Genomic DNA, 23,614 nt, shown 5'->3' on the forward strand with positions numbered 1-23,614 from the left:
CTTGATGAATCTGGCTAGAATTTCTCCAATGGATATTTGTCTCCTATATCTCTGACTTGCTTATTTGAAATAAAATTTAGTCTGATATGAGCAATATCTGTGTGCCTTTAATCATAGGCAGTGTTAGCGTACTTGATCAGCTGTTTCAGCCCTGATATAATCAGTAGTTTCTGTGCTATTAATGTGCCTGCTGCAACACACAGAAGTAATAAAACACTGAAATCTGTTTCTCTTCAAAGCAAATTTTTTTTCTTCTCTGACAGTATTTTTCTGAAGAGCTGGCATCAATTGAAAATGCATGACTAGATAAGGAGTTTCATGAGATGCTTCTCTGTCCTTGACTTGGCCTGATATTAACGTTGACTAGGAAAATCTGCCATGTTTTGGCATCCCGAAAAGATACTGTGGCACCTGAAAGCTCCAAATATGCCTTGGGTTGAATTGTGGTGCAAGCGTGTGCAACACTTAAAGATCACATTTTTAATGTTGTTGAATATGGCCGATCTGCTGGGCCATATGTTACAAATATAACTACTGGAAGTGGCCAGCTCTGCTCTCCAACATGTGCCAGTGACAGCTGCAGGTTGTTCCGTACGTCAGCAGCTGGGGTGTCTGTGTGGCTTGGGGGCACATGTGGAGAACACTACCACAGGGAGCATCACCTGCAAGGGTTTCAAGCAAAATGAAGACCCCCAAAAGAAATGTGAGGAGGCAAAATAATGCCAATGTCAGGACTAGCCAGAGGCAGGCTGTGCCAAGTGGGTTGGACTTCTGACCTGCCTCTGACTACCTTTGCTGGCACACTGCTGGGGATTGATGTCTCGAGCTGGCTGGGGGATTGTCCGCTGACCTACTTCAGCCGGTGTGACCCCACTGGCTTAGCCTGGATCTGGAGCAGCCCTGCTAACGTCTCCAAGCCTGAGGGAGGGGGCTGTAATCTACCAGCCAGGAGCAGCTGCTGGGAGCTCCCAGCCTGGGAAAGGGAACAGGCTGCTAATGCCAGATGTGTTCTCAGTGATTCTGGTTTTGCAGAAGTGAATCTAACCCCACTATAGAGAATATGCATGTGCAGCAGTGTCTGGTCATGCAGTCATCTGGCTGAAAGCCAGTTGTGTTTCAACAGCAGAGTCACTACATTGTTGTTCCCTCCCACAAGGGTTTATATGAGGTTCTATTTAAGCATTCTGCATCAAAAAACACTGTTTAGCTGCTGTGGTTTACTTTCAAGAGTGCAGTGTTGGCCACTTACTAGGATTTGTAAATCTGAGTTGGAGGATGTAGGAAGAGGTTACATTCCTTTGCCTTGAAGAACTATATGAGGGTAAATGTTTTCAACTACTTAACATTGAATTTCCTTATGCAGAATTATAGGTTTATTGATAAAAAATGTGTTTTCTGACTTTCCTAGGCTTTTGGACAGGCCCATACCAACCACAAGAAAGTAGCAGCAGATGGAGAGAGCAGAGAGGAAACCTTAATTCAAGAATCAGCTACCAAAGAAGAGTACTACATGAAGAAGGTTATGGAGTTGCAGACAGAATTGAAACAGATAAGAAATGTCCTTGCCAACACACAGTCTGAAAATGAACGCCTTAATTCTGTTGCGCAGGAACTGAAGGAGGTGAGTGAAGATGCGCAGGGTTTACTGCAGCTTGGATTTGTTACATTTTCTGGTGCTATGTAGCCACAAAAAGGGAAGATTCCTGAGCTGAAAGGCAATTTGACAGACACATTGGCTGCATGTTTGGTCATGCTGGTCCTGTGGGTACTGCACATCAGTTCCCTCAGTTCCAGGATTGCTGCCTTAAAAAGCAGAGGAACCTGTTTAGGCCAAGTACAGAGACCCTTGGATGTACTTTGCTGCTTCATTCCCAATGCAGATTTTCTGGCTGCAAAATATTTGTGGCATAATTTCCCTTTTTATCCCTTTTTCCTCCTTAATTTCTGAAGGTGTGGGATTATAACAAAACACTGAAATGCACAAAGAGAGGGATAGGAAAGTTTATAGTCTTGAGTTTTCTCTCATGAGGCGGTGGCTTTTACTTTTATGTAGCTTGCTTAACATAATCGCTTCGACCTGTTATTGTTTTGCTATTGAAACCACATATTTTTAAGGGGAAATAATTGCTGAGAAGTTACTTAAAGAGTTTGATTACTTACAAAATCTGTAGTTCAGCTGAAGTCTTTGTGGTACTGGTGCAGAAATTATTGTTTTGAGACCTCAAACTATTGCTTCAGTTCAGTCTGGTAAAACTACAGGGACTGTAAACCACAGATGAATGGATAAAACAGTCAGCAGTTATTACTCCTGAGCTTTCTTGCACCTTCCTTTGAAGCACTGGGATCTAATCTTGTCTAGTCCTAAGCTAATCAGCTGGCCTCCCCTGCCAGGAGGGAAGGCTATCCAAGAGCCCACATCTGAATCTCAACTTACTCCACGTGACCTCAGCTGCAGGTGTCTCATGTAATTTCTTTAGGACATAGTAACAAATATGGGGATAATATTTGGTGGTAAAATCAATGAGGAAATGTGGGTTACTTTTCTGGAGATGTGGGGATTCACTGGTGCCTCTTGTTGGGATATGACAGAGAAGATTTGTGGTACAAGCGGTCACAAGTGATCAAGCATGCCGGTTAACTTCTCCTTTAACTAGGTGGAACAGAGTTGGAATCAAGCCTTCTCTGTAGACAGGGAAACAGTTCTAGAAACACAGACACAACTTTTTGTCTGTATTTCCCAACCTTTAAGACTAGCTTAATAGAAAAACTGCCCACCCCAGAGGCAGCACAGTGTCTGTGAGGGATTCTGGTCCCTTCTCAAAGTGTGCTGAGCAGCAGATTTCTGGTCTGCTTCCAGTGTCACTGCAGCTGGAGGCGATTTTTCTTTCCAGATACTGCCACATTCCAGTTACCTTTTAAGGAGACATAAAAATGTGAATTCATGTCAGCCCTCAGCTTTCCCTGTGGCCCTAGGTTGGTGCAAAGATAGAGAGGCAACACTTACTCAGGCATGGAATATGGGCTATAGCAACTTGTAATTTGTATTGGTGTACTGTAGTGTCTGATTGCAGCAATTTTGATTTCTTGGTGTGCTCTGAAGTTGTGCTCTCTTTCAGGCTAAAAACAAGCAGACAATTTTATATAGTCTAATCTTTACCTGATGTGTGAGGGAATTGGAATTTAAGTTTATTAGTCTTAACAGTTGCAGGTGATTCAGTGTTTGTATTCAAAACATGCCAGATTCAGTTCTTGGCACATCCTCCAGCTGCAAACATTTCCCTTATCTCAGTGTGCTGTGTGTGCCTGTTGGTACCTGTGTGGTTATTCAGTGGAACCCTGCTGCACACTCTCAAGGGCTGAGACCGTATTTAGTCATCCTCACATGCCTGTGTCTAGCCGGGAGTGGAGAGCTCGGAGGGAATCTGAGTTTGTAGGCCTGAGGCTGAAGCTTTCTTAGGCTGCAGGACCAGTGAGATCAGGCAGCAGGTCCCATGTGCCAGCTGAAGTGACAGGCTGCCTCTGTCAGCAGCTAGCAGTGGTTTTGAATTAAAGGTGTTGAAAACTACTCCATCATATAATGGCCACAGCTACAAAAATACTATTTTTTTAGGCAACTGTATTCCCTGTTTGCCTATATCTCAAGCTGATTCTGTTAATGTTTTAGAACATACTTTTTCATTTTGTATGAGTTAAGTGTTTGAAGATAGGACTTGAAGGAAAATAATATTGGAAAAAATAAAAAGTATGTGCAGTGAGCCATTTCTATAGCTCTCTATGTTCCAGCTCAATTTATTCAAGTGTCTGTGTACATTCATGAAAGATCCCAAGGTCATACTACACCAATATATTGGTTTTTACTTCTTATCTTTCAAAACAATGCTAACTTTTTTGTGGAAGTCTTTCATTAAGTCCTGCACAAGTCCTGGGGCTAAGGAAAGGGAGTATTTTATGTCAACTAGTTTCTATTTTTTCTCAACCTGAGATCTTAGACTTCATGGGTTTTAACTCAGTGTCTTTCTCCAAAAGGATTAATTGTATCATGTTTTCAACTTACTGCTCTGGTTATAAAGAAAATGTCTGTTGAAAAGCAGCAGCAAATACATGTCCAAATAAGAACATCTGGACTCATTTGACTATGTCTTTCTCTTGTGAAAAGGCCCTTCTTGTTAAAGTTGAAACAGATTTGGGCACTGACTTCTGGTCTGGAAAACTTTTGCTGGTTGCTAGAGCCAGTGAGACAACACAGGTGTAAATGCTACTTTCCCTGCTTGTTTCTTGACTTTTTTGAGTCGATAGTGAGAATTTGTAAGAAAATCAAGAATACAAAATCTAATTATTGTGTAAATGACTTGCTTTTCTGTAATTTTGGAGGGTGAGGGGAAAATATATAATTTCAATATGTTTCAATATAATTCAATAATCTAGTGCATATAAAAAAGATATAAAATTTTGCAATTTAATTGTAGTTGATCCAGGTGCCACCATTTTTGTTTTGCTTTGTTTGTTTTTCCAGGTCAACCAAAATGTGGAGATCCAAAGGGCCCGCCTGCGAGATGATATTAAGGAATATAAATTCCGAGAAGCACGTTTGCTGCAAGACTATACTGAACTTGAAGAGGAAAACATCTGTCTCCAGAAACAAGTGTCTGTCCTGAAGCAAAGTCAGGCAAGTTTTCCAACCAGTGGCATTGCTTTGGTAGTACCAGTTAATTCCTGTTTTACAGTATGGTTCTGTCTCATTTGAGCGTACACCTACTTATTTTCTATCTTCGTACTACTTTTGAGACTATAAGCTCTATATTTTAGCACCAAGACTTGTTCTTTCTGACTCTATACACAGTCATAATACTTCATTGCTTCTAGTTTGACTTCCAAGTCCTTCTGTTGCCTTCTCTTTCTCTGATGAAAGAAAAGTCTCTTTCTCTCTGCTTTGTTACTTGTTTTAGTCCTTTTGCTGCAGTAGTTTTTCAGTGTCTCTTTACAATTCCATCCATCCATCCATCCATCCATCCATCCATCCATCCATCCATCCATCCATCCATCCATCCATCCATCCATCCATCTTCCATCCTTCCCCTTCTACAGTATCTGGAAATAGGAGTGTTTCTGAAATATGTTTTAATTGCTACTTTATCCTTATCTTCTCTCTCTGTTTCTGTGCTACTCTTCTAGCTACTTTCAATAAACCTGGAATGCTGTTATAGTTGCTCTGCACTGTCACATCTGTGTGACTGCTTGTCTGAAAGGCCATGTTTAATTGTACAGTTCCAGCTATTTCCAGAGTTTTAGAAAACTGCATTCTTGGAACTTCTTAAGAGCTTCCCTGAGTTATCATTTGTGGACCTAATTAAGATAGATGTGGTCTTTGGCATGGTTCACTTATCTTCATCTATCAGTGAGGGACTTCCTATTTTTATTCTTCAGGTAGCTGTCAGTTCCATTGCATAAATAAAGCTCAGTTGGGAAAGTGAAGGACATAGATGCTGCCAGGGCTGGAGCCCCTCTGCTCTGGAAACAGGTTGGGAGAGCTAGGGGTGTTCCGCCTGAAGAAGAGAAGGCTCCAGGGAGACCTTCCAGTACCTAAAGGGCTCCAAGAAAGCTAGAAAGGGACCTTGGACGAGGGGGAATGACTTCCCACTGCCAGAGGAGTAGAAATTTTTGGCTGTGAGGGTCGTAAGGCCCTGGCACAGGTTGCCCAGAGCAGCTGCAGCTGCCTCATCCCTGGAAATGTTCAAGGCCAGGTTGGGCAGAGCTTGGAGGAGCCTGGTCTAGATGAAGGCATTCCTACCCATGGCAGGGGGAGGAATGAGATTAATTTTAATCCCTCCCTGCCCAAACTATTCTCTGATTCTACAATTCCATGAAAATACTCCTAAAATCAAAATTCTTTAGAAAACTCAATGTTAATACTATCTGTTGTGGTCAGCAGAACTCCTTCAGTGTAATGAATGAAAGCTGCCCTGTCAGGCTAGATATGTCGGATATCGAATGTATTTTATTTATGTCCAAGTGAAACTCTGTGTCTCTGTTTATTACTTTGGGCCTCACTGTGCAAAACAGGATTCCAGGTTGGACCTGTTCTCATCTGCATATATTTGGTTTAATTGTGCAGTTTTGAGCACTCTGACATCCTGTAGTAGGGACAAAAGGGGCTGTTGTGGTCTGGATGCAGGCTGGAAGAGAAGGAACTGGTAAAATCAAACCTATGTAGTTGGTTACTTTTGGATTTTACCTTTTTTTCTCATTCATCATATTCAGAGCAGCAGGTGAAAGTTCTCAGCCCCATGTTCTCATTCTAGAATAACAATACTGGAGAATGCTGCCATTCTGGCCTGAGCTAAATTTAACCTCAGATGCTATCTCAATATTTGCTAGTCGTTATTGACTGCTGTATTTTTATTCTGGAAACTTTGAAAATAGACTACAGTCTGAAGTATTTTATGTTAATGGAAGTATACAGAACCAAGAGCTTGTACTTTTCATGGCAGTGGATTAATTTTCTACCTTGTCCTAATCCTACTTGATAAACTTTTAATTATTCTAGTTTTTAATTATTCTAGTTACTCATGCAACTAGAAACAGCCGTCAAGTTTTCCCAGGCAACACTGAATTAACATACTTGATTCCTGGTTTGTAAGTTGGGTGTGGTCCGCGCTCCCAGGTTGCTCTATGTTGACATCTAAAATTTGTTTAGCAATTGGCAAACAATAAATATGTGAGATATCATATGGTATGAGTTCCTTTCTTTCAGAGTAAAGAAAAATATTCTTTGTTTGCTTCTTCCCTGCTACTCCCAAGTGATTAAAAATTTTACATTAATTGTTTGTGTACATAATTTCAGTGCAAGAGAGATTTAGAAAAGTGCAGTACTAGACGTGATAGCATGCCATCAAACTCATCGATGTGGATCTCAAGTGTAGAATCTGAATTTTAGCCCTTTCAAGATGTGCTGAAATGATGATGAGAGAAATGTTAAAGCATTTCAATTTGAATGTATCAAAGCAGAACTTGATCACAGTTTTAACCCAGTGGTGTGTATTTGAATGGTAGTGAAGCAGAGCGTCAAAGTGTACCTTTATCATGCCAGTTTTGGAAATGTGAAGCTTAACTTTGTGGGAAGGCTGGCCAGGGAATTTTTTAATAGAACAAATGTTTGCATGCAGAGATAGGGAGACTGTTTTTGGATGCTTCTGTATCAGACACACTGTATCTCCCACCTGTCCTGATTGAGCTGGAATAGACGAACTCATTTGACAGTTTGCTTAGTGAATTTATTCTGTAGTCTCTGTGAAGGTGAATTACATAAGCCATTTTTACAGTCATAGTGCTAAAACTAGACTCCAGAAATGAAAAAGTATTCTATTTCTACAATATTTAAATGACATCAAGCATTCAAAAGCAAAATTACTCAGTGCCTTGCAGGCAGACATTTTCATCAGAGATTTCGCCCCCACTTTGTATATCTCCAGGTGGAGTTTGAAGGCTTGAAACATGAAATCAAAAGGCTGGAAGAGGAAACCGAGTTTCTCAATAGCCAGCTGGAAGATGCCATCCGGCTGAAGGAGATCTCTGAGCGCCAGCTTGAGGAGGCCTTGGAAACACTGAAGACAGAGCGGGAGCAGAAGAACAACCTTCGGAAGGAGCTGTCTCACTACATGAACATCAATGATTCCTTGTACAACAGCCACTTAAACATCTCTTTGGATGGGCTGAAGTTCAGCGATGAAGCCACAGAGCCCAATAATGATGAAATCATGAATGGGTTTGAACAAAACTGCCTCAGCAAACTCAGCAATGGCAAAAACAGTACTTCAACGCCCAAGAAAAATGAAAGCTTCCCTCCAGCCCCAAGTCTGGTTTCAGATCTTCTGAGTGAATTAAACATTTCTGAAATCCAGAAGCTGAAACAGCAGCTTGTGCAGGTAAATGGGTTTCCTTGAAAGCTGTGTGCTTTCAAATAGCTCCTAAAGTTCGTTTGGGATGTAATTTCAGTGTTTTTGGTATCTCACGTGGTACTGTTTATACTGTATTGTTAAAGGGTTTAATTGATTTCGAATTTGAGGATGTTAAATGTTTGTTAGTGAAAAAACACAGCTTTTTTTCTTTTCCTTTTTTTTTTAATGCAATGGAGTTGGCAGTGGTGTCCTTTCCTTGGTGGAAAGTTCTAATGCATCTCCTGTGCAATACTTGCTATGTCTACTTCATTATGTCACTACCAAGAACAATAGTGGTTTGTTTCAAAATTGAAAGTTACTCCAATCACCTTCATCAAAAGAAGTTTTGTACTCATATTTTCTGTAATTAGTTCAAAGAGCATAAAGTCTTAGTCAGCACCAAGCATTTCTGTGCTGTATTTGTGCAATTAGAAGGTTGGAGAGTTTAGGACAAGGTGCACTTTTCTGTTTCCTACTAATATTTTGTCAGACGTTTTAAATTATGTTCCGTAAGAAAAAGCCCTTATGCAAAAAGCTGTCAGAATTTTTAAAAATGAGAAATTTAAGAGGAGAAACTTGAAAAGGTTTTGGTATTTCTGAGTCTTTCATGAAGTTCCAAGCTTTCACCATAGAGTAACTCTGTGTTTTCTAGAATTTACTTGATAATTTAGAAGATAGCAATAAACTTTAGCTTGTTGTTAGCTGAAAGGAAGTTTTCACAATGAGACCATCACCTAGGGAATAAATGTGTAAAAATGTGCATTTTGACGAGGAGATAAGAAAGAATTGGCAATGAACACTGTAACTGGAGATAATTTTAGAATACATTGTGGAGACTTTCTATAATGTGCAAGTGATTGAATTTCTGTAACCATATGGACTGTTGGCTAAGTTGCTGTCTCTTAGAGTTAAAACCATTTAAGTAATACAGTTCCCTTAACATAGATGTCTATGTTCCTGCATTTCAGATGGAAAGAGAGAAGGTTAACTTGTTAACAACACTGCAGGAATCTCAGAAGCAGCTGGAAAACACACGGGGGGCCCTCTCAGAGCAGCATGAGAAAATTGGCAGGCTCACTGAAAATCTGAATGCCATGAAGAAGCTCCAGGCCAGTAAGGAGCGTCAGTCTGCCCTTGATAATGAGAAGGACCGAGATAGCCATGAAGATGGAGACTATTATGAAGTTGACATCAATGGGCCAGAGATCCTGGAATGCAAGTACAAAGTGGCTGTGGCAGAAATTACTGACCTGAAGGAAGAGCTCAAAAATTTGAAGACAAAATACAAAGAATGTGAGTCTAAGTATGAGGAAGAGAAGAGTAGATATGAGACTGAGAGCCAAGCTCTCACTGAAAAGATCACCTCACTGGAAAAGTCCAGTAGGCATGATAGAGAACAGATGGCCAGGCTGGAGAAGGAGCTGAAGAAGGTCAGTGATGTTGCTGGAGAAACACAGGGCAGCCTCAGTGTGGCTCAAGATGAACTAGTCACCTTCAGCGAAGAGCTGGCCAATTTGTACCACCATGTCTGCATGTGCAACAATGAAACTCCAAATAGAGTGATGCTGGACTACTACAAGGAAGGTAAAGGTGGACGCAGTAGTCCAGAGGCCAAGGGAAGAAGGTCTCCCATTCTTCTTTCTAAAGGGCTGTTAACTACTGAGATGGGAAAAGGAGAGAATGGAAGTGGTGACAGCAGCCCATCCCCAGTGTCATCTCTGCCATCCCCTGTGTCAGATCCTCGGAAGGAGCCGATGAACATTTACAACTTGATTGCTATAATTCGGGATCAGATCAAGCACCTGCAGGCTGCTGTGGACAGAACAACTGAGCTGTCCAGGCAGCGTGTTGCTACTCAAGAGCTTGGCCCAGTAGTGGACAAAGACAAGGAAGCTCTTATGGAAGAAATCCTGAAGCTGAAGTCCTTGCTGAGCACCAAGAGGGAGCAGATAGCAACTCTGAGAACTGTGCTGAAAGCCAACAAACAGGTGACCAGGTCTTAGAGGTTTGAAGGTTACAATGTTAGGCAACTAGGTCATAAGCAAAAGAAAATTTTTCTTGTAGTTCATTCTGCTATTCCCTCAGTTCTGTGGGGCTTTCATTGCTGTTATTTCGCTAGTCTGAGGCTGAAGCTGGCTGTTCCATTAGAGGCACCCAGCTGTCCCATGTAAAGATGAGCACTGGGGCTGTAACTGACTTCAGCTTCTCACGTACTCCTGAGACTTTTTTAAGGTTAAGGTAGCTTCAATCTACTGTCTGTCTGAATTAGATCAGGTTATATTTAATGTAGGACACCTAAAATTAAGAGGTAATCTTATTTTCTACTTGAAAGAATTCTAGTAGTTACCCTTAAAAGAATTCTGAAATATAAGTATTGTTCTCTCTCAAACTCCAAAATAAAAGAGATCCTTCCAAAATGAGAATGTGATATAAGAATGTGGTCAAAATAACAGAAGTAAAAGATAAAAATAGTCTTTGGGGATTGAACATTCAACAACATTAGCAGTGCAGTAGGTGAAAATAACTGCCATTGAAGCACCACGTGACATGCTTCATCTTCTTCTCTACGCTTAAATTTAAATTGTCTTAAAAAAAAAGGTAGTTTAGTCTACTAAACTACTAGTGGTGTTGTTTAAGAATGAAATAAACACATTAAGTTTTCTTTTGCACATTTTAATAAAGGTGTCCCAAATGTAAGATAAGTAAGATGCTATAAGAGAGAACTGTGCTAGTGATTGACAAATGCATTTAAGTATTGAGATACTAAGTAGATTGTTTTGTTCCTTTATGTTGCTAGCAGATAGGTTTCACTACATCTATATTCTGTAACTTCCTTAATGCTGCTTTGTAATGGGAGTAGGAGATGACTATGTCTGTTCCCAGTGTTCAGAAATGAAATTTTACTTTATCTGTACAAGATAGGTTGACCACAAGTCTAACATTGCAGTACAAAGTAAATGTTTCATAACATGAATAGTGATTAAAAATCTTTTAGCCAGCCATTTGATGAAGAGTTTCATTAAATGTTATGTTTCTGTTCTCCCTGGTAACCAACAGACTGCAGAAGTAGCCCTTGCCAACTTAAAAAGCAAGTATGAGAATGAGAAAGCGATGGTTACAGAGACCATGATGAAGCTGCGAAATGAGCTGAAGGCTTTGAAGGAGGATGCTGCTACCTTCTCTTCCCTGAGAGCTATGTTTGCTACAAGGTAACAAATATAATGAACTCCACAAAATTTAATTCCTTGCTTGTGTGGGGAAGAGTTGAACATCCTTCCCATCCACCGTGCGGAGTGAAGCAGTAGGTGCTTCTTCCCAAGATCATTGCTTGCAGTGTGTGTGTGTGTCTGTGATATGCTCCTGTTGATGAGGAACATGTGTGGATATAGTGTGCTACTACAAAACATAAAGCTGTTGTGGCAGTATTTATTCAAGTTGGTTGGGAGATTACCTGTTCTCCCTGGTTCTTGAAGCGATTAGCTCTGAGAAGGAGTGACATTTAACAGTGGAAAATGAGCATTTATTGTACACTGAAGATGGGACTCTGCTTTACCTTGATGATCTAGGAAAAGGTAAAGATGTTGCAAACATCCTGGTATTCTTGGGCTGGCCATCCTGCAATTGGCTTCTGTCGTTTCACTGACCTGTGTCAGATGATTTGATTGCTTTGTCTTTGGAACTTGCTTCTGCTTCTTAGTTGTGCTTTATGGTGTGATACATGGAATCACTAAATCATCAAGTTTGGGAGAGATCTTTAAGATCATCAAGTCCAACTGTCCACCCAGCACTACCAGTTAACCTCTAACCCACATCACCCAGCACTGCATCCAGATGCTTTTTGAACACCTCCAGGAAGGACGACTCCACCACCTTCCTGGGCAGCCTATTCCAATGCCTGGCCACTTGAACTCTGAATCTCCCCTGTCTCAGCTCAAGGCCATTTCCTGTGATCCTCTCACTGCCTCTCCAGCAGTTGCAGAGAGCAGTGAGATCCCCCCAAGCCTCCTCTTGACAAGACTAAATAAACCCAGCTCCCTCAGCTGTTCGTCATTAATATTCAGGAAAGCTAGACACAGAAGATGTGACTTTGAGCATTTCCAGAAAGGGGTTCCCAGATGGAAATAACAGCATTTACCTCCTATTCCTGGTGCTAGATCTGGAGGTGATGAATGGCATCTAGAGACTAATAAAGGTCTGGGCTGTCAGCATCCCTGTGAAAGCAAGGAGATGTCCAGGCAGGGCAAAGGCATTTCACTATCCAATGGGCATGCTACAAAACCCCATAAATAATGTTGTGCACACACTCACATTTACAGCACTGAGGTGCCTGCTCTAGACTCTGTGTCTGACAACTAAAATGTAGTGCTGCATATGTTGACATTGAGCCTTGGTGAAGGTGCCTCTTGTAGATAGGCCCTGGACCTGGGTTGTAACAGTCTTCTTCGAGAGATTTGTTGAAGTGTCTATGTTGACACCACCTTCCCATGTTCCTGGTGCTCTGCTTGAACACTGCTGCTAAGAGAGTGAACCACAGGATGCATTCCTGTGCAATAATAATGGTGCAGAGAGCTCCTCACAGTACACTGTGCCAGCTCTTGTTTGGTAGTTTGTCTGCCTTTTTGGTTTTAATCAAAGTGGAAAGTGAGTTGCTTTAAAATACAGGAGATTACTGCAGCAACAATTATTTGTCTCCATGGTTTAGATTCACAAGTCCTGGTTATGTTTGACAATTCATGGAAAGTGTCAGTGCTTGTATGATGTAAAAAGCAAAGCACATGCACGGCTTGGGTGGCCTGGGGTGGGGAGAGCTGAAGAGCTTGGAATTAGAGCCTGGGGTAAGGAAAAGGTGGGGAGAAGGTGTTAAAAATCTGTCTTTACTATTAATTTCTAATACAGAGATTGAGTTAGAAGTAGCAGATGGCTGATCTCTTACAGCTGAATGCAGTCAGTGCTCATTTTCATCTCATTTTAACTGTGTCTCTGCTAATATGTTTCCCAGTTTTTTATAAAGCTGAGAAATTGTGATTTTAATCCTGCATGTTTGAATTTCCTTAGTGGGTTGACAGTTTAATCTCTCAAGGTAGAAGTAGTTGATGCTTCTCTCTAGTGCCTCCTTCAGTCACTATTGAGTCACCTGTCTTGTTTCCTTGGAAGTTGTCATGTGGTCTTCATTGATTACAGGGAAGAGGGGAGAAATATGAGTATGCCCAGGTGCATTTGGTTACATCACTTTTTCTTTTCTTTTTTTTCTTTTTTTTTTTTTTCTGGAACAGGGCTTGATTTACTAATGAATTTACATATAAATGGTATTAAAACTATTACATGCTGACCCTTGCATAAACTGGTCTATAGAACTAAGGTCAGACCAATGTTTGTGGGAAGCAGTGGTATGCGGCTTTGGAAAATGCCGAGTTAGGTTTTTCAATAGTTTGGCTTCAGACAGTTTTACAAGATTTAGTTTTTATTTCTCATCATTATATTTAACACTCAGGATGTTCATTTTCGCAGTGTATATATTTGTATATAGCTGGTGTTGTTTTTAAAAATCTAGTTGATGTTTCCTTAAGCTTCTTTTTTTGTTGTTGTTAATTACCAGTACTAAGAAAATGGGCAGAATCAGAGCCTTGTGTTCACTATCTACTTAAAGCTGCAATGTGTGAAAGTACAGCAGGCTGATACTAATTTCACATTCTTCCTAAAAGTGTGAAAGCCAAATGATCTTCTTTCAAAGGTGTTTTTAAAAGAAAGACATCTTCTATTCCGATTTTATTGAATATATAGCTGGGAAGTAGCCTAGCACATGACAAAGGGAATGGTAAAAGGGAAGGAGCCTTTATTGTTCTGTCAAAGCAGTAAAAATACACAGGGCACAAAGATATGCTGCCATAGCTGCTGCTGCCACCAACTAAAGCAGGTCCAGAGCCTGTGTCATCCTAGATGGTTAGGGAGGCAACATTGCTGGGTTTTGGTTTGGGTTTCTTTGGGAAAATGAAATTGAGAGCCAGTGAGTAGCATGAAGGAAGAAAGTAGTGCAGATCCCAGTCCACCTCTGTGTGCAACATCTACAGCCACTTCTAGGAAAACTTCTTATCCCCTTGTTCCAGTAAATGATTGCTGTGCTTTGTGCAGTGTGATGTTCCTTGACCCAGGACAGCCATGCTTGCACCAGGACAAGGTTTGAGTTTGAGGCTATATGATTCCTTTGGGATTAAAGAATCAGGAAAGCAGGTTCAGGGTGCAGGATGGTGTGTAGGCAGAGTAGTTAATGCTCCTGCTTCTCTCCAGTCGTCTCTTCTATAGAAGAAAACGGTCGCTCAGGTACAGTTACAAACTGCAGCTACACATATGCTACTGACAACACTTCCCTTTTTGTGGGGAAGAAAGGAAAAACTCCCCGAATAGAGTTCTATGGAAAACAAAAAAACCAAACAATTTAGGTATTCGAAATAGTGAATACTTTGTAATTTCTAGGGACAGTAAGTTGATGTTGTAAACTTCTGTGCTAACAGGAAGCTCTGTGAGATTATGACTTGCTACAATAATCTTTTGGAGTCAAAATCCTGGCTTTAATTACAGCTTGGCTCACGTGGGAAAGACTTCACTGCTTTCTAGGCTAGATGCCAGGCCTAGAAAGGCCAGTCAGCCATTGGCTTTGGCACAAGTGGCTGTACTTGGTCAAGAGGCAGGAGTGATACCAGAACATAAGTAAGATGGTGTGGGAAGTCCCTGCTCTGCTTTACTGCAATGGTTTGGTTTTCTCTTCCTTATCTCTTTTTGTTCCAAATGGGATGGTAGTGAAGAGTTCTCTTCCCCTTGTTTTAGCTTGCCTGGATTAACACGTCTCTGCTGCATGACAAATCAAGACAGCAGCAATCTTGGTGCTGTTTTATTGAGCTGCAAGTTTTGGGGCTACATTAACTTTGTGTTCTGTACAAAAATGTGGATATGTTTTGATTCACAAGAAAGAGGCTGGAAGAGAGTGGGGGGAACCTCTGCATATTTTTTACGTGTCCCAAGTCTTTTGGGACTATAATACTGAGCATGAACAAGGGACAGGTCACTCCAGTGCCAGATCATATTTTCCTGAAGCAATCACATTTCATTTCTCAAGGAATTGGTAACGCTATTTTGGACATCCCCCTGGTTTGCAATAGTGGAGCTTGGAAGGAATCAGGTTCAAGGTGTGCACAGAAAAGATAGCAGAAAGGTCACTTCTAATATAACCAGACCTTGCTTTTCACCTCAGATGTCATGAGTGGGTTTGAAAGCTAGGGTGAAACCCCACAGCCTCTCTGTCCTCCCAGAAATCTTTAGCCTGTGTCTTGCTCTCACCCCCAGGGGAAGAAAACACCTCTCTGACACTCTGGAGCAGCAGGGCCCAGGGTCAGTGGGATGCTGGGAGCTGCTCAGTTTTGTGGCCACACCCTCCTTCTGGAGCTGGTGGAGCCTTCCCTCAGAGGGGAAGACTCTTACACTTTCAAGATTATTTTAGTCTTTTCAGACTTCCCAGGGCTGTTTCAATCTTACTTCGTCTCTAGAGCTGAAATGGGTCAATGGGACGAGATCTGGCCCAGAGTCTGGCTTCCACTCCCTGGAGTGTAGCAGTTGATATAAGTCCATCTGACCCCACTGAGAAGGGCAGGTTTGGTGTTCCAACAAGTTTAAGGTTCCTGGGTTTGGTGGGTGTTTTTTTTTGTTTTTGTTTTTTTTTTTTAAAGAAAGACGCCTCACATACTGGTTTCTCCTGGGCTGCACAGTGTGGGAGAGGCTGTGAGGAACTCCAGAGCAGGATGCCCAGAGAGGCGAGGGGACAGATTCCTGTGCATGTGGGGGCCCCAAACTCACCCAAACTTCCTGGTCTGTAAAGCTGCAGTGCAGTTATAGTTCATGCATATGAACTATATGTTCATATTACTAAGTTGCTATTTAACATCTCTATGTATTCAAAAATAAAAATCTGGGTTTTCTTTTTCCTATTTATATTCCCAAGCAAATATAATTAGGCATATAGGCCTAATTCTGCTATTTAAAGTCAGGGAGACTAGAGTTTGATAGCATAAGCACAGCTGATGAATCTGTATATCAATGCGGTTTTGTTTTGTGGTGGGTTTTTTTCCAGTCTGCTTTATATTACCTAATGATAACTGTCCCTTTAAGTCAGGGGCTTTTCCATTTCAAAATTTAAAGGAACTTCTCTGCTGATATTTCTGCTTTTATGAAGAAGTTGTACTTTGCAGATGGTAAATTCCAGCTGGTACCTATGAATATTTACTTCTCTATCCATATGCATAAATGTTGTCTCTATATGGACCTACAGGTAGACTTTAATTTTTTAAGTTAAGCAGCTTCCAGACTCAGTGACAATGACTGTAGATGAAACAGCTTGAGGCATTCATATAGCTTTACCACAGCCTTCCCACTAACACAGTTCCTTTAATTGTTCTAAAATTGATTTTGATGGTGAGAACAATTAAATAAAGGCCACTTGCTATTGAGAAGACAGCCACTACTTACAGCATAATCAGAGTAGGTTAAAGTAGAATTCTGAAGCATGCTTGTTTTTAATAGTGCTGTTCAGTCACCTCTGAAGATTTCTTACTTGGACTTTGTGTAAAGTAACAAACAGCACAGTTCAGGTGGCCATTTCACAATGCTCCTGTTGCTGCCCTCAGACCCTTTCCAGCCTGAAGCTTAGAACCACTCTGTAAGCACAGAGAAAAGTAGTATGACTGCACGGGGTCTACTTGCTATGGGAGGACATCTCACTGACATTCAGAGATGAGTACAGATACATCAGGCTCCACACCTCCTCTCTCCAAGGAGGCTGTTAATTATACACCATCTTGAAAACCACAAACATGAAGTGCTGAGTGTGGGATTCTTAGAACCCCAGTGAGAAGTAGTTGTGGTTTTCGACAAGTTTAGCTGAAGTTCCTGTTTAAGAGTGTGTATATAAGCAGCTGCAAAGCTATCACTGCTGTATAGGCTGGACACAAGGGCTTATGTTGGAAGGTGTTTATAATGGAACCGTATTGCTAAAGATTGATGTATTTCATTGCAGATGTGATGAGTATGTCACACAGCTGGATGAAATGCAGCGGCAGCTTGCAGCAGCCGAGGATGAGAAGAAGACTCTGAACTCCTTGCTTCGGATGGCTATCCAACAGAAACTGGCCTTGACCCAGCGCCTGGAACATTTGGAACTGGACCATGAGCAGTCCAAAAGGGTGCGCACAAAGTCTGCCTCCAAAGCCAAGGGCAGTAACCCCAGTGTAAGTCCCATTCGGTCCTGTGGGGACAGGTCTGAAGGATCTGTCCTGAACAACCAGGTGTTTTGTAGTGAGAAATATAAAATCTGTTGTGACTAGGACACATGTCTAGAAAAACCATATTCTGCATCTTATTTTATGCTGTAACTGTCAGCGTAAATCCCCGATATCTAACGTCACAATGAGTTGACTCATACTAGTATGTTGTTGAACTGGGTAATACAAATGTATTACAGTGGTCCTAACTGTAACTAATGCATAAGTATGGGGATGCTATTAACAAGTTAATAGTGGAAACCTGTTAGCTTTTTCCACAATTAACATGTCTGGGGTTTGCTGTTTATGGTAAGTGTTAAGAGTACACCTGATAGAGTATGTATCTGGTGTTACTTACTGTAGTTTGTATAGCACAAATGTGATCCCTTCTCCAGGGTTGCAGCATACTTCAATAAATGCTTTCATAGGCAGAAACAAATGGAAAACCTTCTTTGTTACTGTGGCTTAAGTGGTGAAAAACAAAGGTTAAAATTAGAGCTGTCTCCAGAATTCAGAGCATTTGGAAACTGGAGTCAAACTTAATTTGCCTGTGGTAGTGGATGTTAAATACTTGCTGTTGTATCACCACTAACCAAAGTCCTAAAGCTTTTATAGGCTATAAAAGCTAAAACAAAACCAGGTACATTAGGGACACTCTGCATCTCTCTCTTCAGAGGGATAATCAGAAGAAACTTGCACATGTATATTAAAAATATGCAATATTAACTCCATCTGATAAAAAATTTAAAATATTAAGAATTGGAATTCTACCTGGTAGACAGTTCCACTTTAAGAAGTTATGTCCTGAAAGGTTCTGTGTGGTCTTATGTTGCTCCTTGCAAACATAACACTTTGGAAAGAACCCATCTGAGATACCCTTTACAGGAAAGTAGCCACACAATATGTATGTGTAGAATTAATGTGACTATGGTCTAGCATTGTTGGTCACAAACAGTTTTTCTCAGCTCTCAGTATTAACGTAAATAGGTAGCATTTCAGAGCTCTGATCATTTTTTTAAGTACACGGAAGATACTGCATTCCATATGCAAGCCATGTGTTTCACAGGGCTCTACATTAGAGGCACAGGAAATTGATCCAGATCATCCTGCTAATAGTGATTTATGAAATAGCTTAGTGCACATATTAATCTTTAAAAATGAATAAACCTTTGTCTGATATTGAACTTTTAAGGGGCCTTTCTACCCACTTAATTACAATAAGTTTGACAGTATAGAAGTGTACTTTCTAATTGGTGCCTACATAACAGAAGAAGATTGAAAATGTTGCTTCTAAAATTGTGGAAAATTTGTGGAGCACAGAAAGGCACAGTTCTTTGTTTAACCCGGAGTTTGAAGTGCCTAGCCTCAGACTTTATTTTAATGTAAAGCCCTGTTCATTTTGTACTCTTTCAAATACTTTTGTATGCCTGTAGTGTTACTAAAAGAAATGTGAGCCTGTGCTGGTGAGTGCTCGATAGCATGGTTCCCAAAGCCATTCTAACCCTGTGCTGTGCTTGTGCTCCCCTGCCTGTCCCTGTCCTTGCTCCCAGCTTGCTCCATGTGCTGCTCATGCACATGCAGGAGATATCCAGTGCTAACAGAAGCTAATAAGAGCATGGCTGGTTTTCCCACTGAGGAGAAACCATGGGAAATTTTGGCTTCCCAGATATTTTTAGGCATGTTGGGGGAAAGTCTAAATTACTACAGTGAGATTTAAAACAAATGGAACTTTGCTACAAAGCTGGGAACCATGGAAATACTGCAGCCCAGAGCCAGAATTTCATCTAATGATCTTGAGAAGAATCAAAAAACCTCAAGTGATTAAATTCTAATACATTTCTAAAACATGACTGCTTGGGGCTTAAATAAATTTCAGTTCTGGTTTTAGAAACTGGGCCCTGTGTGTCTGTTACTACTTCTTTTAGAAAATACTGAATTCTCCTGAATTTGAGCTTTAATATTGCTAAATAGCAGGCTTGATATTTTAGAAGAGATCCTTTTATAATTTTCAATCCTGCTTTTCTCTTTGCTGCACAATCTTCCGAAAGGCCTTCATTCTTCTCACTCCTACATTAAGTACAATTTAAAAATACATCGTGAAAGCAGGCTTTTGAGTGCTAACTTTCTCTGCTCTAATAGACTCAGTTACAATTCTGCTTCCACCGTAGTAGGGAGCTTTAACACAGTTTTCACTGCTTCCATGTCTTTAGTGACAGTGCTTTTGCAAAATACTGATCGCAAAAAGGTAAACTGGAGAAACGAATTGAATGCATTGTTAGGTTTTTCTCTGAATTAGTTGGAATTTTCTGTAACAATTCTGGTGTTACCAGACAGTAACTATTGCTTTCAGGCTTGGCTCCTTCTGTCAGTTCCAAGTGTGAGCAGTTTTGCTATTAGCCCAATAGCCTTAGTGATCATTTCCATCTTCAGTCATTTCTGCAAATATTTAAAAAACCTTAACAGCCAGCCTGCTGTTTGAGTCTATCACTGTTATGGTTTATCCTGTCAGAAGAAGAACTGAGGAATGGTGTAATAAAATGGTGACTTGATCCTGCCGTTTGTATTTTTAGGTAATATTTAAGACTGTCTTTTAATTCTTGATTAACAATTTCTTGAGATGTTCATTTACTGTAAGTCTTTCATATCAGTCTCAATGGGTTGGGGTAAAGCATGGAAAATTCCTTAAGCCATCACCTACCTCTGCAAGCAGGCTCTTCTGAATGATTCTCTGCATAGGCCTGCATGATATTCTGACCTGCATGTTTCTGGAGAACCTAAAGCTTCACTGAAAACATTTCTTGCACACTCACTGCTTTTAACTTATGCTTGAATAGCAAAGCTGTATTCAGTACTTGTAAGAATCCTTCTTTCTGCAAAGCTGTTACTTCCAGGCTGAGCCCACAAAGCCTTGTTCACCCACTGGAAAGGCATCTGTGAGCTGGAGTGGCTGCTGCTCCCCCAGCCAGATAACAGACCCTCAGCCAACTAACCTGCCTGTGCAGCACATGGATGGGGTTAAGTTTTCAGTTTGTTGAGAAATAAACACTGATTTTTTTTTCCTAATGCTATTTTATTTTTCCATTTTTCAGCTGTAGAGTAGTCCCTGGAGAAGGCCTTTCCAACAGTGCAACACATTTCTTAGCCCTCCTCACTCTGGTTCAAAGTGGTGGCCCATTGCACACAGAATGGAAACCACTGACCTGATCCTAACTTTTGAAAACACCTTTTCCTATATACTACCTGAAACCTTCCCTTTCTGCCTGAAGCTATAAAACAAACAAGCTTTACCTATAAGTGCTGCTGCAGTAAGAAACCTTACAAGTGCTGAAGAAATCTACTTCAAATGTAATCCTCACCATATTAGTCTGTGCTGTCCTAGAAATCTTGGATGGGGGAATTTAATTCATTGCAGATGCTAATTTTTTACCTGATTGTTAAACCTGTGCACTTTTCATATTTTTCTTTAGCTTCTTTAATTCCTTGTGTAGAAGGTTTATATAAATGCAGTGGTTTGTGCTCATAGTCTCTCTCCAATTTGAAACTTGTGACTTATATATCAGCATGTGGCAGAGATTTGGGGGGGGGGGGCTCTAGATTGTGATTAGAAAAGAGTTTCAACAAAAAGCAGGAGCTCTGCTGAACTATGTGCTGTGCTTCAGCATCTTTTTTTTTTTTATTAAAATGTTATGCTTTATATGTTTAAATTACTGATTTTTTTAACTGCCATGTTCATTAAGAAATCCAGGGTATGCCAATTCTGGTGTTTTTTTCATATTGTATTATTATTCTTAGGAATAGTTCAATGTAACAAGAAGAAAACTTGACTTTGCTCTGGTTAAAACAGTAATAGGCACTTGAAAAATATAAAATAAGTAGTATTACATATAAATTCCAGAATTCCTGGGTTTTAGGAAGTTGAAGTATTATCGATTAACAGAATTTTGTACAACTATACCAGTTAAATTCCAAATTGGAATTGTTTTGTTACTTTTTCATTTTATTGTGCCAAATTATGGTACATTTAGAAAGAAAAATTCTAAAGTGGTCAGTGATAGGGTGTTATCTGTCAGCGCCTTTCTGTCACTCATTATTGCCAGTAGTGCCTTTGATAATTTGAAAGGAGACTCTTAGAGTAGTGTAGGCTAAGTCCTGTCACTTAGGAGGAATGGAATGGCTGGTTTGGAATTTGTTAAAGATGTGGAGCAATAAGTGCAAGTGAACTCCCATTTCGCACATTTTTAATGGTAGGCTTACTATAGAGTTTATATATTCAAGGAATTGTAAAAAATTCTGTTAGTCAATGATATTTCATCATGCAAATCCTTGCAAATTCGGGGTATAGATGGGAAAAAATCAAAACCACAAACCTGAACAAACATGACTACACTTTGGGAGCCAGATGGACTCATCTTGAGCAGATGAGCAGTATATGGCCACATTTATGGTATCAGTCTGGGAATGTGTCAGGAATGTTTCTGACTGTGGGTGGTGGTGGGGGCAGGAGCCATGGCACTGTGTGCATATGTGAACCACAGCACATTGGGATCTCCTTTGCATGTTGTATCTAATTGTGATTTCAGCAAACAGAAAGAGAGAAGCTCATCAACAAGCCATGCCAGGTTCTCAATGGCTTGGTGAGGCTCATGTGGATGATTTAATTGGTACTTGCTGGAGGAGAGCCCTCCCACTTCTCAAAAAAAGTGCAAATTGAATTAATATTGAAAGTGCAGAGAAGATTTCTGTTTGCTGGAAAAAGCATTATTATTCCTAGATGTGGGGACTTATATTTCCATCTTCTGTTACACTATTGATTCATTAGGAATATTGTTGCATTTAAAATTACTACATTTGTATGTGGGTATTTATTTGAAATTATGTTGAAGTACTGTATTATGTTCCATGTGCATTACCTTTTAGTGGTGGGTTGGTCTCCATTTAACGTCCTGTGCATGTACTCTTGCCAAGTAACCTTTACACAGACCTGAGAAACAAAAAAGTTATGCTTCTTAAAATGATAACCATGTTAATTGGATAACCTTAGGAGGAGGGGTGGAGGTCAAAACACTGCTTCCAGATTAATAAAACGGTTTTTAATCTAGGAAAGCAATGTGCCTGCATAAAGGTAGTCACATTGGCAGGAGCAATAAAAGACAAAAGGAATTGTGTGTTCTGCCTGTTGGTTTTGTGGTTTAAGAACGTGCTGGTTTAAGTAGTTGGCTGAGGGGATTTTCAGCCAGGGCCAAATAAATACTAATTTTTATCTGAAAGAAACTGAATACATCACATGAAGTTTTCTGCAGAACTAGAAAATGAATTATTTGTGCTCACGTTCAGGAAGCACCATCCTCTCCTATTCCGTGACATCTTCATGGGTTAGTTTTGGCCTGGATCCGACTGATTTAATGTGTGTCACTGAACACCCTTGCAAACACTTGTACAGGGAAACTAAGGGTAGGACTATGGTATCAGTGTTGGCAATTCATCCTGAAATTGCATCTTAATTTCTCATATACTCTCCAGAATACTCACATATTGTTAGGGCCCCGTCCAGCCTGGCCCTGAACACTTCCCTGGAAGTATTTCCTGGCTTGGCAGTGTTCCCTGAGCACCCTGGTCTAGTGGGAGATGTCCCTGCTCATGGTGGGGGGGAGAAACAAGATGGTCTTTAAAATCCCTTCCAACCAGTCAGAGATTCAGTGAAAATCCATTAAGTTGATGTTTGTCCAGTAGAATTAGCAAACAAACTCACAAAAAGCCCCTGAAAGAGAGTGCCAAAATTCTGAGGGCAAGGCTGAGATTTGCCCCATCAATACAAAGATATTCCTGGAGCAGTGACTTCATGTTGTCCCCTAGAAACATTCAATATAGTTTTATACACTAGTTTAACAACTCTTGTGCCCCCAGGTAGGATTCTCAGAACCATTCTGCTGGTTGTTTCTCTATCTGGTAGCAGTCAGCTGCATGACACCAGCTCATCAACATAAATTATAGGTGGAGCACAAGATGCCAGTTTTTCCTTGGGCATTGAAAACACTTGTTCGGGGGTATGCGATGAACTAGCAAAGCATGTGTGCTGGGACACTTGCCCTGATTTTAGAGGTCTGCATTTTCTATAACAGGAGCTTTACCTGCAGGATAATCTGCAGAAGAAACATGTAAATCCATCTGCATGCATGTGAGAACAGACCTGTGAAACAGTAAAACAGGATTCAAGAATGCTTTAGTAAGAAAGAAAATGAGAAAACTGTCAAATGAAAGTATTTACATTAAAAGGTTGTCTAGTGAATGGCTATTAATGAAAACATTCATTTCTTTGACTCTCTTCTGTGTAGAAAAATCCCCTCCCTATGCCCTGTGGGAAATGTTGCCTCTGCA

At 40.6% G+C, this 23,614-nt stretch overlaps 1 protein-coding gene across 2 annotated transcripts in view; it reads left to right on the forward strand.

Annotated features, from left to right (window-relative positions):
* Positions 1 to 22,399, forward strand: part of BICD2 (BICD cargo adaptor 2) — a 51,468-nt gene extending 29,069 nt beyond the window's left edge. The window contains exons 2-8 of one of the 2 annotated variants that reach the window (XM_030956584.1): positions 1,409 to 1,621; positions 4,514 to 4,666; positions 7,470 to 7,922; positions 8,903 to 9,922; positions 10,992 to 11,143; positions 16,996 to 17,206; positions 20,329 to 22,399. In XM_030956584.1, coding sequence (XP_030812444.1) covers positions 1,409 to 1,621; positions 4,514 to 4,666; positions 7,470 to 7,922; positions 8,903 to 9,922; positions 10,992 to 11,143; positions 16,996 to 17,206; positions 20,329 to 20,334 — 2,208 coding nt within the window. In that variant the 3' untranslated portion in view covers positions 20,335 to 22,399. Of the gene's footprint in view, positions 1 to 1,408; positions 1,622 to 4,513; positions 4,667 to 7,469; positions 7,923 to 8,902; positions 9,923 to 10,991; positions 11,144 to 16,995 lie in introns of both variants that reach the window. The other variant, XM_030956583.1, reaches the window with a different exon arrangement.
* Positions 22,400 to 23,614: the final 1,215 nt, after the last annotated feature.

Source organism: Camarhynchus parvulus, chromosome 12 (genome assembly GCF_901933205.1).
Source record: "Camarhynchus parvulus chromosome 12, STF_HiC, whole genome shotgun sequence".
Lineage (NCBI taxonomy): Eukaryota > Metazoa > Chordata > Aves > Passeriformes > Thraupidae > Camarhynchus > Camarhynchus parvulus.